At 35.4% G+C, this 16,941-nt stretch overlaps 1 protein-coding gene across 1 annotated transcript in view; it reads right to left on the reverse strand.

Moving 5' to 3' along the window:
- The window catches only part of LOC150110340 (dihydrolipoyllysine-residue succinyltransferase component of 2-oxoglutarate dehydrogenase complex, mitochondrial), a 258,699-nt gene that overhangs the window by 80,187 nt on the left and 161,571 nt on the right, over positions 1–16,941 (reverse strand). The window contains exon 11 of the mRNA XM_090393052.1: positions 2,331–2,398. Coding sequence (XP_090249178.1) covers positions 2,331–2,398 — 68 coding nt within the window. The remainder of the gene's footprint in view (positions 1–2,330; positions 2,399–16,941) is intronic.

A 16,941-nucleotide genomic window follows, 5' to 3' on the forward strand; every position in this document is an offset into this window, starting at 1 on the left:
CTTACCAAAGCCTTTACTCATGACTTTTTTTTTAGCTAGTTTTACACGGTGTTTTAGCTTTCATACATTTGTCTCTGTATTCTCTAAGAGCACAAGGTGACTTATTTGCCAGGAACTTTGATATGCTTTCTTCTTTTCCTTCACTGTCTCTTTGACTTTCCCCCATTCACCATGGAGTTCTGATTTTTCCATGCTTGCAGACAACCTCACCACATGCCTCTCTGGCAGAATCAATCAATGTTTTCTTCAGGATTTGCCACTGAATCTCCAAGGTTTCATTCCTGTTCTCAAACTCTTTAATTTTTTTTTTCAATAATATTTTAGTCTACAGTTCAAATCAGAGAGCTGCTCAACTTTTATTTGCTTTAAAACTTTCTTACATGTTCTTTTCAACATGGAATTCAATTTTATCCTGCTCAATACTAAATGGTGATCACTTCCAATTTCAAGTCCTCTGTACACTCTAGTGTCAAGCACCAGTGAGAAAACATCACTATCAACAATAACATAATCAATGAGACTTTTCTTCTTTCCATGTGAATTTGTGCACATTTTTATGTTGGAACATTGTGTTAGTAATAACATGTCCTGAGCAGAAATCCAGCAGGTATTTGCCAGTATTATTAGCTTTAATCTCCAATTTTCCAAAAATATTTTTGTATGTCTGACAATCATTTGAGAGCTCTACTCCCATGTAAGCTGTACTCATTTCCTACTCTGCTATTTAGATCCCCAACAAGGACCAACTTTTCCTTTTTCATTGTGTCAGTTGCTTTCTCTATAGCCTCAAAAAATTCCTCCACTTCTACTTTAGTAGAACCTTCAGATAAGTCTCATTGTCCAGTTCCCTGTTCTGATATTTGTCCGCATCACTCTACTTGATACTGCTTGCCATTCAAAAAGATTAAGCCTCATATTTTGTATTCAGTACTATAACTACACCTTTTCCCTGATTGTCATTGCCTGAATATAACATTTTGTATTAATTGCTCAGAAAAATCTGACCAGATTTTGTCTGTTTTGTTTCCGTCACCCATATTATGTCGATCTGGCACTTAACTAATTTCTCAGCTAGCTCCATTTCTTTGCCAATCAGGCTTCTTATGTTGATAGTACCGATCTTGATCTCTGGTGATGTTGAGTTGGGGTATGTTTTACGATTTGTTCCAGTAGCAGACTTTTCGCTGTTTGCCCTGGTTCCCTGGCGAAAACAATTGGGGCCTTGTTTAACCAGGCGACGCCCCAGCAGGCATGAAATTCTGTCCTGTTGTACCATCATTTTATATTGTGGCTTAAGCCAATGTTGTTGTTTAAATACAACTGTGTAATTAATAGTTAGTTATAGTGGTTCAAAAGACATTCTTTGGAATTTTTTTTTTGATCCATGAAGTTCATCAGAATTTTAATATTTTCAAATGTCTGGTCTACAATCCAGACTAAAATAACATCCCTCTACCCTTTTTATGTGAATCCACCTATTAAACAGTGTAAACCTATAACACATTATCACCATGGATGTGCTAGGATTAAGTAATCTAAAAACTATGCTCTTGAGAGTTGGATGATGTAGATTTACAGCCAAAACAACTCAGGCTATGAGGGGGGGTGACACATTATGTCTGTTAATTGCATGTGTTTGAATGGCCTGTTTTACAGGATTAAACACCTGAGTTTCTGGTAGGGAAAAACCATGCAACCTCCATATGAGACCGGCAAATTCACCTTCAGTTGAAAAATCCTGATAAAAGATCTTCACGTTCTAGATGGGATTCAAACCAAGGTCTTTCCAACCAAAGGACTTCATCAAAACCTGACTAAACTATGGAGGCTAACTGCTCTTGGGAGAAAACATTCAATTTTTTTGTCACTTTAGACTTCCAAGAAGTAGGGTGATGGTTTCACACCAGATAAAGAAAATCTTCTATCACACAGACTTTCACAATGGCCAGCCCCTGATTGATCAAGTGGTTAGCACATCCAATCTCTAATCAACAAGCATTCATCCACCCAAATCCACCGTTGGGCATGAATGCTTGTGATTGTCTCTAGGTGGAATCCCCCACTCTACTTATCAGAGGCATGAAATAGCTTGTAAGAGTTCAATGTTTGGTCTGTAGAGGATAGTTTTCTGGATTATGTAAAAAAAAGAAAAAAAAAATTAAATTAAAAAAATAAAAAATTCTTAACTCATCCAGAGCACTAATGTACTAATAGGTTTATGATCTCTCACAGGTGGGAGTCACATAAAAACACAATGCCAGAGTTCAATCTACATGGTTTATTCATTATTAATGTTTAAACACACACATTATAAAAAACAAATCACTTACCTTAGGAGTTGCTACAGCTACACTAATATCAATATAGTCTCTATATACAATTTCTTGGTCATCTATAACTGTAAGTAATAATGAAAATCAGCACAAGTAATCATTAAATACAGAATAACAAGCTATGAAACCATGCCATAAGAAATTCTACAACTACAGTCTGATTAAAATAGAACAGAACAAATTAAAATAACCTGTGTTGCAAATGTTGTATTATGATGTAGAAAGTATTTTACCTTGGGTATAATAAATGTTAAAGATACCAAGCTATTTTAAACCTGGTTTTATTCCAATTTCCCAAGTAAGCAAACAGACAAACAAGTCAAGTTTGCGCCTGCAAGTGTTGCAAGTCAAACTGATCCTGCACATAGTGCAAGACCAAGGCAACTCATAGTAAAAGTAGAATAAGCTCTGATCACTAATCTTAATATTTACCCTTAATGCAAAGCACATCTCCTGGAGGAGATGTATATTGCTTTGTATTAAAGGCAAGGGGCCACTACCCAGACTGGTTTCGACCTTTATTGAGGTCTCATCAGTGGGAGCATGGCTAGAAATACCAAGATTTTAGTAATATAGGGCTTATAAGTATTTTACCAGAACAAGTTACCATAAGGTGTTTTAACCTTATTAAATAAAAATCTCAGGAGGAGATATAAATGTAGAAAGTATTTTACCTTGGGTATAATAAATGTTAAAGATACCAAGCTATTTTAAACCTGGTTTTACTCCAATTTCCCAAGTAAGCAAATAGACAAACAAGTCAAGTTTGCACCTGCAAGTGTTGCAAGTCAAGCTGATCCTGCACATAGTGCAAGACCAAGGCAACTCATGGTAAAAGTATAATACTTTCTACATTTATATCTCCTCCTCAGATTTTTATTTAATAAGGTTAAAACACCTTATGGTAACTTGTTCTGGTAAAATACTTATAAGCTCTGTATTACTAAAATCTTGGTATTTCTAGCCTGGCTTCCACTGATGAGACCTCAATAAAGGTCGAAACCGGTCTGGGTAGTGGCCCCTTGCCTTTAATACAAAGCAACATACATCTCCTCCAGGAGATGTGCTTTGCATTAAGGGTAAATATTAAGATTAGTGATCAGAGCTTATTCTACTTTTACTATGAGTTGCCTTTGTCTTGCACTATGTGCAGGATCAGCTTGACTTGCAACACTTGCAGGTGCAAACTTGACTTGTTTGTCTGTTTGCTTACTTGGGAAATTGGAGTAAAACCAGGTTTAAAATAGCTTGGTATCTTTAACATCACATTGTATTATGATCACCATCAGAAATACAAACATATAACTAAAAATACAGGTTAATTCAGCACTATACTTTTATAAACTATAATACTTCATATTAATGATTTAAAGTTTTAAACACAACACAAATTTGTCCTCCAGAGTTGACTTCAGTTCTATGTTACCTTTTTATTCTCTTCTATTCTAGTGATATGCATATCCTTCAATCTGGAAATTAATCCATTCCTAACAAGTGCAACAAATTTTTCCATCAAATTACTGTCCAATTTCTCACACTTTGAATTCTTTCTAAAGTAATGGAGAAAATGATTAACACTCAACTTCTATGCTACCCAGGAGTTCCTCTCAATGAATAAATGATCATGAGCATGGATTCTTCCACTGCTGATCAGCAAGAGATCCATTTGCTTACATTCCCCACCTATGTACAATTGCTATGGAAAAGTTTGGAAAATATCAAGTGGTTACTGGTGGTACCTCTAAAGCATTTGACAAAATTTGGCAGAAAGGCATATTAAGTAAGTTCCAATCATATAATCTGTCTTTTGACTTTTGCAACTGAGTTGCTGGCTTTCTGACAGGATGCACATTACATGTGATGGCAACAGATATTCAATACTAAAACCATGCAATCTGCTGAGGGTTCCACAGCAGATTGCATGGCAGTTCCAAAGTAGTTTCACATATTTTCTTCTTTCTATACAGTGAACTCTCAAATATTTTTATGCAAATCCAATGCATATTTTGATGATGATGGTATTACACTGCACTTTTCTTTCACACTTCACAACATTACACTATCCAAATAATCAAAACTTAGACCAGAATATCAACTTTTACACTCTCATATGTTGATCTTCAAACTTGACACCCTTTTGTTTTTTCTTTTTTTCCAACAAACCTTTTACACTCTTATATGCTGATCTCCTTCTTCAATAGCATTTTGATCATAAACTTGTTAATTCAGTCCTAGTAAAACTCAATCCTGTTTTATTTCTTGCAAAAAAGAATCCTTTTCTCCCAGTCTTACTTACTACAGACAATACCCAAATCTCCAAATGGATACGATTCCTCTTCTTATGGGAACCTCTCTCTCTCTCTCTTGGCATAAACATATTATAAATATTGCCTCCTTAGTATATCCAAAAAAAAAAAAAGTTAGGCTTTCACATTTTCTTGAAGCAATGTTTTACATCTGAATAGTTATTAATTCTATACAAATCACAAAATCCATCAAACAAATGAACACTGTTCGCACATCTGAGGTGGAACCCTAAGAACACCCTAAAGATACTTGGCTTAGTACTGAAGAAAGCAGTTAGGCTGATTAATGACCCATTTCAAACCAATTCGCTCCACTCTTTTACACAGGTTTTCTGCTGCCTGCATCTTCTACAAAAATTTCCATGGTCATATTTGATACCTTTCGGGGGGCCCTGTAACCTCTAGAGCACGTCCCCTGGGTGTCGGATAAGGAAGCCCAACAGATATGGTGGTGTGGTCCAAATATATTGAATAAGGACTCATGGACCAATAGAGCCATAAGGGGCAATCGTCTCGATTGTAAGGGAAGTGGCACTCCAATGGTCCCCAAGCTGGATCTATCCTCTTCTTCCTCCACTCTGAGGAAGATCCACTAACTTTAATCTTTCCTATAAGGCCTTATCAGCCAACTCTTCTTATTTTATGACCCTTATGCTATTAGAGCACTCGAGGGCTATAGAGTCTTTCCATTTCTGGCCCATATCCATTTCCCCCTCCACTTTAAAATCTACTCTTTCCCCTTCAAATACCCTATTCCTTCTATGGGTTTAAATTTGGAAGAAGGCTAGTTCAGAAGCCTTAAGGTAGCAGCCCCACCACTGGACTATCTATTGCCAGGCTAGTCATCTGACGTGAAGAACATTAAACTACTTTTAAGCCAACACATTAATCAAAATGAATCTATGGAAAAGGTAAAGCGAAAATGGAAACGTCAAAATATAATCCTCATTTTCATTTTACACAAATTATGAATTCTACAACTGTGTTATAAATAATTAATTTAATTTTCCAACATTTCTACCTTCATATTAAGGTCATCATCTGGAGTATACACATATACATACAGAGATTGAATATAATTGAATGAAATATAAGCTAAATTATATTTCACATAGTATGCTGAAGAGACAAAGATTTGATCAACGGTTATTCTAGTTGTCTGGTTAGTAGGTCATTTCTTAGGGCTTCTGAACTAGCATTCTTACAAATTTAAGCCTGTAGGAGGAATAAGATATTCGAAAGGGAAAGAGTAGATTTTAGAGAGGGGCACAGATATAGAAAGATCCTATAGCCCTCGAATACTCTAATAGTATAAGGGTCATAAAATAAGAAGAGCAGCAAATGAAAGCTTAGGAAAGACTAAAAAATTCAATAAAAAGAAAAAACTGAAGTTATAGGAAGATCCAATCGAAGAAATAATCAAAATAAAAAAAGCATATCATAAATGGTTAAGCAGTAAAAGATTAAAAGATGAAATAGAATATAAACGAATAAGAGCCATTGCTAAAAGAGAAGTCAGAAAAGACATAGCGATCATGGAACAAATTTGTTTCTAATTTAGAAATGATTTATATAAAATAAGACCCAATGTATATAAGATTTTGAAACATTTAAGTAAAGATACTAAAGAAAGCATAAAATTAAACACCAAATTTATATTAGAAGGGGTTCTAAATTTCTATACAGAATTGTGGAGAGATAAATATTTTTAAAAAGATAATTGGCAAACATTTAATGAAAATGAAAAGGAAATAACTAAAGAAGAATTAGAAATCACCATGAAAGAAACAAGAAATGAAAAATCACCTACAGAAGATAAGTTAGGCTCAGAATTATATAAATATGCAGGAATAAGATTCAAGGAAAGACTCTTATTATTTTTAAATAAAATCTATTCAACAAGTAACCCACCAATAGAATGGAAAAAAGCAATAGTGATCCCTATCTTTAAAAAAGTTAGTAGAGACGATCCTAAAAATTTTAGCGCTATAAGTATTTTAAATTCCTGTTACAAAATATATAGCATAATTTTAAATAACAAAATAATAAAATATTTGAAAACTTTATTTTAAAAGTGCAAAATGGATTTAGAAAAGGACAATCATGTATAGACCCAGCTTTTTGCCTAAAATTAATCATAAAGAAAAGAGAATACAATTTAGAAACACATATTACATTTATTGACTTTGAAAAACAAGTTAATAAAGTTAAAAGAAGTATTTTATTTAACATATTAAAAGAAAGACAAATCTGAAAACAAACCCCAACTCAACATCACCAGAGTTAAAGATCGGTATTATCAACGTAAGAAGCCTTAATGGCAAAGAAATAGAGCTAGCTGAGAAATTAGATAAGTACAAGTTCGACACAATAGGGGTGACTGAAACAAAAAAGACCAAAACTGGAGATCTCTTTCTGAGCAATAAATACAAAATGTTATATTCAGGCAATGACAATCAAGGAAAAGAAGGAGTAGCCATAGTATTCAACACAAAATACGAGGCTCATCTTCTTGAATGGCAGTCAGTCTCAAGTAGAGTAATGTGGGCAAATATGAGAATGGGGAACTGGACCATGAGACTTATTTCTGCCTATGGTCCCACAGAAGGTTCTACTAAGGTAGCAGTAGAGGAATTTTTTTGAGGCTTTAGAAAAAGCAACTGACACAATGAAGAAGGAAAAGTCGGTCCTTGTTAGGGATCTAAATAGCAGAGTAGGAAATGATTGCGAGACATACAAAAATATTTTGGGAAAATTTGGAGAAAAGAGCAAAGCTAATAATAATAATGGCAAATATCTGTTGGATTTCTGCTTAGGACATGGACTGGTTATTACTAACACCATGTTCCAACATAAAAATGTGCACAAATTCACATGGAGAGAAGAGACTAGGAATAAGAAAAGTCTCATTGACTATGTTATTGTTGATAGTGATGTTTTCTCCCTGGTGCAGGACACTAGAGTGTACAGAGGATTTGAAATTGGAAGTGATCACTATTTAGTCTTGAGCAGGATAAAATTGAATTTCATATTCAAAAGAATAACATGTAAGAAAGTTTTAAAGCAAATAAAAGTTGAGCAGCTCTCAGATGTGAACTGTAGACTAAAATACACAAAGATTATTGAAGAAAAAATGAAAGAGTTTGAGAACAGGAAACAAATCTTGGAGATTCAGTGGCAAACTCTGAAGAAAACATTGATTGATTCTGCGAGAGAGGCATGTGGTGAGGTTGTCTGCAAAGGATAAAAAAATCAGAACTCCCTGGTGGACACAGGAAGTTAAAGAGGCAGTGAAGGAAAAGAAGAAAGCATATCAAAAGTTCCTGTCAAATACGTCAGCTTGTGCTCTTAGAGAATATAGAGACAAATGCAAGCATGCTAAACACTGTGTAATACTAGCTAAACAAAAGTCATGGGAGGACTTTGGCAAGAATATAGAAAATAAATATCAAGAAGGTGGCAAAATATTCTGGAGGTTGTTGAAGAAGCTTAGGAATGGAGGAAAGAGTGCTGTAAAAGGAGTTAGAGATGATAAAGGTGACATGAAAATGGAAGAAAAAGATATCCTTGAAGTATGGAGTAATTACTTTGAAAAACTGCTAAATGAAACAAGCAGTGATGACAGCACAGTGGTAAAAAACATTGACCAGGCATGCAGTCAGGAATATATATCCATACTTGAAGTAGAAAAAGCCATCAAAGGCTTGAAATGTCGAAAGGCAGCAGGAGGAGATGATATTAGACCAGAAATGCTGAAGTATGGTGGTATAAGAATCTTACAGTGGCTGCACTGCATAGTTCAGAAAGCCTGGACAGAGGGAACGAATTCCCGATGATTGGAGTAGAGCTCTCATAGTATCCATATATAAAAAGGGAAATAAAACTGAATGTGAGAATTACAGAGGTATTTCCCTACTGAGTGTTCCTGGCAAGATCTATGCAAGTATACTTGAGAAACGGTTGAGAAGAATTGTGGAAGAAAAGCTTGGTGAAGAACAAGCTGGATTCAGGCCAAATAGAGGCTGTCAGGATCAGATCTTCACTTTACGACAAATAGTCAAGAAAGCATGGGAATATAACAAAAATCTGTACTTAAGTTTTGTCGATTTGGAAAAGGCATATGACAAGGTGCCAAGAGAGAAGCTATTCAATACGCTGCAGTTATATGGTGTCAATGGGACATTATATCAAGCAATACTTAGTCTTTATTTGAGTTGTAAGTCAGCAGTTAGAATTGAAAGAAGTACAGGAAGATGGTTTAATGTTAAATCTGGTGTGAGACAAGGATGTACATTATCCCCTCTGTTATTCATTATCTATATGGATCACATTATGAAGGAAAGTGGTATTAAACATGATATCAAAATTGGAGATGTTAATGTCAACTCTTTGCTTTATGCGGATGATGTTATACTTCTAAATAAATCTGCTACAAGTCTGCAAGATTCCCTGACTAAATAGAATAACTGTTGTAATAGATATGGTATGAAGGTCAGCATTAAAAAGACAAAGACAATGAAAGTAGGCAGAATCGTTGAAAATGTCAACTGTGTTGTGAATGGAGAACCTGTGGAACAAGTAAAACATTTCAGCTACTTAGACACGATTTTTAGGGAAGATGGTAAATTAAATATAGAAATAGACAACAGAATCAGCAAAGCTGGTATGGTGGGAAGTCAACTGAATAAATTCATATGGAATAAGAGAGAAATTAGTCAGAACACTCAATTAGCTGTATATAAGACAGTGTTCAAACCAGTTTTAACTTATGGATCTGAGAGCTGGGTCAGAAGTAAAACACTTGATCAAAGACTAGAGACTGCAGATATGAGAGTCCTGAGAAAGATTATTAGGTGTGAACAGATGGCATCAATGGCCATATCATATTAAAAACGAGGATATTAGGAAAGACCTTGACATTGTCAGCATCCAGAAATGCATTAGCAGAGCTAATCTCAGGTGGTATGGTCACTTAAAACAACCCAGAGGAAGACCAAGTTATAGGTGGATTGATACGGTACAAAGTGCCTTAGATGACAGAAATATGAGATCTGATAATGTTGGAGTCTTGACAAGTAACAGACTGATTTGGAGGAAAATTATAGATAGGAAGTTAGTAATGATGTGATTTTTTTCATGTAGTACTATCATATCCTGTACACCCCTTGAGGGTACATGGAGGGAATTTCATGTTATTTTGTAATTAACAAACATAATTTGTAGTTTAATTTCTAGTAACCTAACCTAATCAAACTACACAATAAAAATAAACTTAAATAAATTTAAATCAAACTTAAAATAAACTTAATTATAAGCGAGATTTTTCAAATAACCTTACCTAACCTAACTATGCAATAAAAATAAACTTAGTTATAAGTGAGATTTTTCACATTTTATGTTTATACCGTTTTTTTTAAACTCATTTTTACCTGGTCATAGATCAACAGAATAGAGTTGCATATTTGATCTTTAATTCTGTCGCCCAGTTGACCATATCCCGAAAAAACTATTATTTGAATACACAATTAGTTTCGTCTAGATAAAATGACATAGATGAAACTAGACGTGTATCCAACTTATGCATGTATGTGTGTGTATATATATATATGTTAAAGATACCAAGCTATTTTAAACCTGGTTTTACTCCATTTCCCAAGTAAGCAAACAGACAAACAAGTCAAGTTTGCACCTGCAAGGGTTGCAAGTCTAGCTGACCTTGCACGTAGTGCAAGACCAAGGCAACTCATGGTAAAAGTAGAATAAGCTCTGATCACTAATCTTAATATTTACCCTTAATGCAAAGCACATCTCCTGGAGGAGATGTATGATGTTTTGCATTAAAGGCAAGGGGCCACTACCCAGACCGGTTTCGACCTTTATTGAGGTCTCATCAGTGGAAGCATGGCTAGAAATACCAAGATTTTAGTAATACAGAGCTTATAAGTATTTTACCAGAACAAGTTACCATAAGGTGTTTTAACCTTATTAAATAAAAATCTCAGGAGGAGATATAAATGTAGAAAGTATTTTACCTTGGATACCCAAGGTAAAATACTTTCTACATTTATATTATACAGTATATAAATTTCTACATTTCTATATAAATGTAGAAAGTATTATACCCAAGATAAAATACTTTCTACATTTATATCTCCTCCTGAGATTTTTAATTAGATCGTAATCTAATTATAGCACTTAATTCTTTGTACTACAGCCTCTGTGCTACTAATATATTATTTCCTCATCTCTATTGTACTGTACTGAGTGCTACAACTATACTCAGTCTCTAGTTCCCCAGTTCTAGTGCTGACTCCCGACTCCGACTGCTCAACTCTTTTTGTTTACTCTCGCTTTCCGTTTATATACCTTCACTCCTTTTTCCCACCAAAACTTGTTCTCACCGTCTAGTTTATATCAATTCCATCTCACATCCATAACTCAGGCACTACCACGGTCGCGCTTTCTACTTTTAACTCCGTCTCCATGACAACAATTAGAGCAGTACATAAGCATAAGCATTACATAAACATTTTACCTTTACATACAGAAATAAAATAAAAGGATATTTTTCAATTCAAATAATATACAATTAAATAAGATGAACACAAATTCTTCTACTATTCATATAGGAACAAATAAAATAATCTGAACGTTATTTTTATACAGAGTCCTTTCCATTATTAATACATATCCTAGATTAAATAATGAAATAAAAAAACTCAAAAGTAATTATATGAATAATAGTTTATAACAAGAGATTTACATTAAATGATATCTACAAATGTGACCTTTGATATGGTGGATTATGTTGAATTCTGAAGGGAGTATTAATAATTTTAATTTCTCTTCATTCAGAATCCAACAAAAATAAGAAAAACAATTCATTTTTTCCTAATAAGTAAACAATTTATTGATAAATAAATTTACATATTAAAATAATTGCTTTATTAAAAATATTTCACCCTCACCATGAACACATGCCAATAATAAAGGTTTCATATACAGAAATAATGTACACAAGCATACAATTTATCTGTAGTGACTCTGCTCCACGAGCAGTGTCAGATTCACTTGTTATGTGCAGTGACAAGTGCAAACGAATATCGGCAAGTCTAGCTGCAATTTGCCGAACGTGATAATTCCAACACTGCGTTAGATCGCAGTGTATTTGTTTAGAAATCTAAAGCATTAATCGAACAATTCCAATTATTAACTATTCAATCAATGTCGAAACATAAGCTGTAACCTTTAACATGCTGTATTGTATTTACATAATGTTGTCAGCATTGTTATTATTTATAAACACAAACAAAATTCAATTTTTTTATATTTTCCTTCGGGGTGTGCTGCAGTGTCGCAGTGCTTATGTACAAGCCGCCACTGGTGCCAGCACTCATTCTTTGTTAGCAGCAAAAATTAAAATAATTTGAAAATAAAATTAAAAGATTTAATTTAATAATCTTAATAAAAATGCTACATAGCAAATATCTCAACAATAGATGTAGTGAAAATTTAAATTTCAATAAATAATAAACTTATTTTCATACTAAGTAAATGTTTAAAAAAATTACTGAATATTACTAATTTCAAAATGTACCACATCTGTATGTTATATCACACATCACTGTTAATAAACATGCCAGTACACTTCACCGTTGAGTATCACTAAAAAATCACTGTGTCTATGTGTGTGTGTGTGTGTGTGTGTGTATATATATATATATATATACAGGGCAGCCATAATTAAAGAGGTGTTCAGATCCCTTAGCGAAAAATGTATTGGATAAAATTCAACCAAGCATGGTGTAAATACACTCTGGAACATGGAGTTTTTATTTGTAGAAGATAAAAAATAGTACAAAATTCTGCCACCAGGGAAAATTTTGTGCTAAATGTTTGGCACATGGTTTGGAATTAATTAAACAGTAATGGCTAGAAAAGACATTACTGTTTAATTAATCAATTTTCGTGTTTGTATAAAGATGTGGTTCAACGTGTCTTCCTTTCAGAAGTTCTAAGAACTGCATTCTGTGAATGATATTTTCTACAACAAAACACAACGGTCTTCTGCCTTTCTAGGTTGCTAATTCAGGAAAATGTACTTCTTACACCACATGTTTCAGATGGCCCCACAACCAAAAGTCACACCTGAGATCAGGTGAACGAAGTGCCATGCTGTGGAAAATGAATGATTAATAATTAATAACATTAGTCAAAAGTTGAAATAACTAAAATGAATGACTGTGTTCTGTGAAGTGTTTTTGTAACATTCACTGTATCAGAAATCCAATGCGAGTTAGTGCTCCCTCCTGAATGAATATGGTACAGTCAAGACTGCTGCAGTTGCAAAACAAGAAAGTTGCATAGCATTTCTCAACACCTAACAGCAGAGATGGCACAAGTCACTGGTCTTGTCAGGAGAAGTTCTTCAAAAAAGTACAGACCAATAATAAATGATGCAGCAAAACCACACCACACTGTGACTTTTGGTGAGTGTAAAGGGATTTGATGGAACATGAGGGTTATTTGCAGCCCAAGTGTGTGTGAGTTAACACTACCATTCAGATAAAAACGTGCCTCATCACTACACAAGATCTTCCATGGCCATGCATCATCCACCTCCATTTCAGCTAAGAATGTCAGGGCAAACTGCAGTGAGTTTCCACATCATCAAGCAAAGCTTGAGTATGGGAAATCTTGTAAGGGAAAAACCTCAGCATTTGATGCAGGATTTTCAACCCAGTAGAATATGGGATGTCCAGTTGCATTGATATTGCAAAATCACTGCTGGACCCTTGTGTGTTATTCATTCCGTGTTCCATGATGGCAGTTGTGACTCTATCAAATTGTTGAGGAATAATCATTTGTGCCCTCATCCTAGCCTCACTGCTAAAGATCCACTATTTTCAAATCATAAAGTCATTTTTCTAAGATTTGTTATTGTCAGTGGACCTTTTCTCCTATCCTTCAAACGCCGGAATTGGAATTCTCGAAGCAGAGTATTAGCATTACCGCATTGTTGATAGTAAAGCTTGACAAGCAACACGCATTCCGGTAAGGTGAGATCCGCGGCACTTCAGTCTTATCAGAATGATGCGAATTCGCTTCAGTCTTCCTTATATTTACAAACTCATCAGTTGAAACATTGAGATTATGCAAACATCATGTGCTTATAGCACCAAATTTCCCCTGGTGCCAGAATTTTGTACTATTTTTTATCTTCTGTAAATAAAAACCCCAGTTCCAGAGTGTACTTACACCAAGTGTGATTGAATTTCATCCATTATATTTTTCGCTGGAGGGCTCCGAACACCACCAACTTTTTAATTATGGCACCCTGTACCTATAAATCACCCTAGTAAAATTATATAAATCAAGTGGATGTTAAATCCAGCATTATTTCAAGCCGAATGTAGAAACTATGAAAGTTTTTCATAAAAAAGTTGACCAGAGAGTTTATGGGAATACACTCACCAGCATTTACGAGTTGCCCTAGCCCAGACCATATAGAAGACATGATTTTGCCCAAGCATCCATATATTCACCTTTTATTGAATCATTTTGATAAGGTTTCACTGGCCTGGCAGCTGGTTCGAACTGATTCGTTTGAAACAGCCTGGTTCTTCGCTCTCCCTCCAACGCTGTAATTTTTGATCACACTTCATGCAAACCAGTCAGCCTCATAGGAGTAATTGACAAATTAATTAGGAACTGTATCTACTACACTCTTGAGAGGAGAGATTACTTGATGAACAGCACACAGCATGGTTTCCAAGGGTCAATTATTAAGAAATTTCACAAATTTGTTCTCTTTACGAAGTTACAAAGGAGATGGACTGTGGCAAATGGCTATAATGTGATTTATTAAGTTGTCACCAAGCCTTGGATGGCGTTCTGCTTGTCATCTATTAATAAAGAAGCAACTGCTGGGTATTATTATTATTATACCCTCCATGGAGTCGACAGACTCATCGAGGGAGGTTCATTCAATTGACAACATATTTATCATATAGAATCTTAAAGTCCTTAACACTCCTTGCATTAACAACACATTCTGGCAATGTGTTCCATTCACTGACAATTCTCCATGTAAAAAATCTACTCCTCACACCCTTCTTCACTGCACTTTTACATAACTTCCAGGAATGACCTCTGGTTCTTCTCCTCTCACCTCTTTTTATAATCTCCTCTGAATTAATCTGATAAAATCCTCTCACTAACTTAAAGATCTCTATCATATCACCTCTCTTCCTCATATCCACCAAACTCTGCAATCCATATCTCTTCAACCTCTCTCCATAGCCAGCATTCCAAACTCCTGATATTGTCTTAGTCACTCATCTCGGGACCCTTTCCAATGTCTCCACATCACACTGAAAACCAGGTGACCAGATCTGAACACAACAGTCCAAGTGTGGTCTGACCAATGCCTTATACAGTAACACAACTGCTTCCTCATCCTTGCATGTTAGATTACTTCTTATCATAGCAGCAATACGATGTACAACCTTTGCAACCCTAGCAATATGCCGTCTAAACCTGAGTCTAGAGGGCATATTGCTAGGGTTGCAAAGGTTAGGTCAAATCTCTAATCTCATCCACTTCCTGCAGTACAGCACCATCAAAATAGTACACAGCCTTATATTTCTGCACTCCAAAATGCAACACTTTATTGATATTAAAACTACAACCTCACTCTTCTGTACAAGTAAAAAGCCTAGTTAAATCTTCCTGAAGGGATTCATCATCAGCAGTGCTACATATACGTAGGCTGTTCAATAAGTAATAAGACTATATTTATACAGAAAACAGATTACCTTTAATCATCATCATTTACATGGTCTTTTTCGAAGTAACTACTATGAGACGCGATGCATTTGTCCCAACATTGCGTCCACTTCTTAAACACATGTGAAAGTCCGTTTTTTGAGAGTTCTTTCAAAACCGCCTCTGCAGCTTTTACACATGCTTTGTTGCTTTCGAAATGGCGGCCTCTTAGTGGTTACTTGAGCTGAGGAAACAGCCAGAAATCGCATGGTGCAAGATCAGGACTGTATGGAGGGTGTGGTAGAATATCTGTGTTGTTCTTCTGCAAAACGTCCACTACACAACCAGAAATATGTGGCCTTTCATTATCGTGGTGCAATAAGAAGCCATTCCTCAGCAATGGACGCTTCCTTTTGATGTGCTTGATGATAATCGCTGCTGTGTTGATCATTGTCTCTGTGATGGACGTTGAAGGTCTTCCCTCACATTCAAGATCTTCCACATTTTGCCTTCCTTCCTTAAAAGTTTTATGCCAGCAAAAAACACTTGCCCTCGACATTGCTTCATCGTGGAAAGCTTCGCGTATCATGTTAAAAGTGTCCAATGCCGATTTTTGCAAACGCACACAAAATTTAATCGCATAACGCTGTCCAAGGACACTTCCATTTCAACACTGTCTCACCTCGTAGGCGTGCCGAAACAAGCTTGCGTTTAGTCACGTGAAACTCTGGCACATCAGCCGTATACGCCATCTATCAACCTCTTTTGTTAATACAGACAGCAACATTTCTTTATTCCACAGAAATTAATATTGTGATGAGTGGTTTTGCCACAGTAAAATTAGACTTATTACTTATTGAACAGCCCATGTAATTCTTCCCAACTTTGCATCATCAGCAAATAACTGAAGATCCCCAGTCAATCCACATGATATGTTCGTTTACAAACAAGTTAAAGAGCAGGGCCCAAGAACAGAACCCTGGGGCATGCCACTGGTTACTCTTCTTTTTGAGACACTGCTCCATCATACACAACCTGCTGGTATCGTTCAGAGAGCCAATCTCTGATCCATCAAACCAATATACTATCCATTTCCATCCTCTGCGACTTGTACACCAACTTATCATGTGGTAATCTATCAAAAGCTTTTGCATGGTCTAAGAATATCACTGTATATGATTCTCCCTTATCTAACACACTTGTCACCTTATCATAAAATGCAAGTAAATTACTGAAACAGGACCTACCCTTTACAAATCCATGCTGACCTTCATAAAGAATGCCATGTCCATCAATCCAATTCTGAATTCTATTCCTTATCAATCTCTCCAACACCTTGACCACAACTGCAGTTATACAGACTGGCCTATAGTTGGAGACTTGTCTTAGAACCATGCTCATGGAGTGGTACTATTTGCCCTCTTTCCATTCCTTAGGAACTCTACCCACTGCAAGACTTTCATTAAATAACCAGGTCATAGGGCATAACCAACTGTGTTTGCACATTCCTTAAGCATACGTGGTGATATGTCATC

The sequence above is a fragment of the Typopeltis vanoorti genome, chromosome 1 (genome assembly GCF_054136105.1).
Source record: "Typopeltis vanoorti isolate ZY-2024b chromosome 1, IOZ_Tvanoo_1.0, whole genome shotgun sequence".
Lineage (NCBI taxonomy): Eukaryota > Metazoa > Arthropoda > Arachnida > Uropygi > Thelyphonidae > Typopeltis > Typopeltis vanoorti.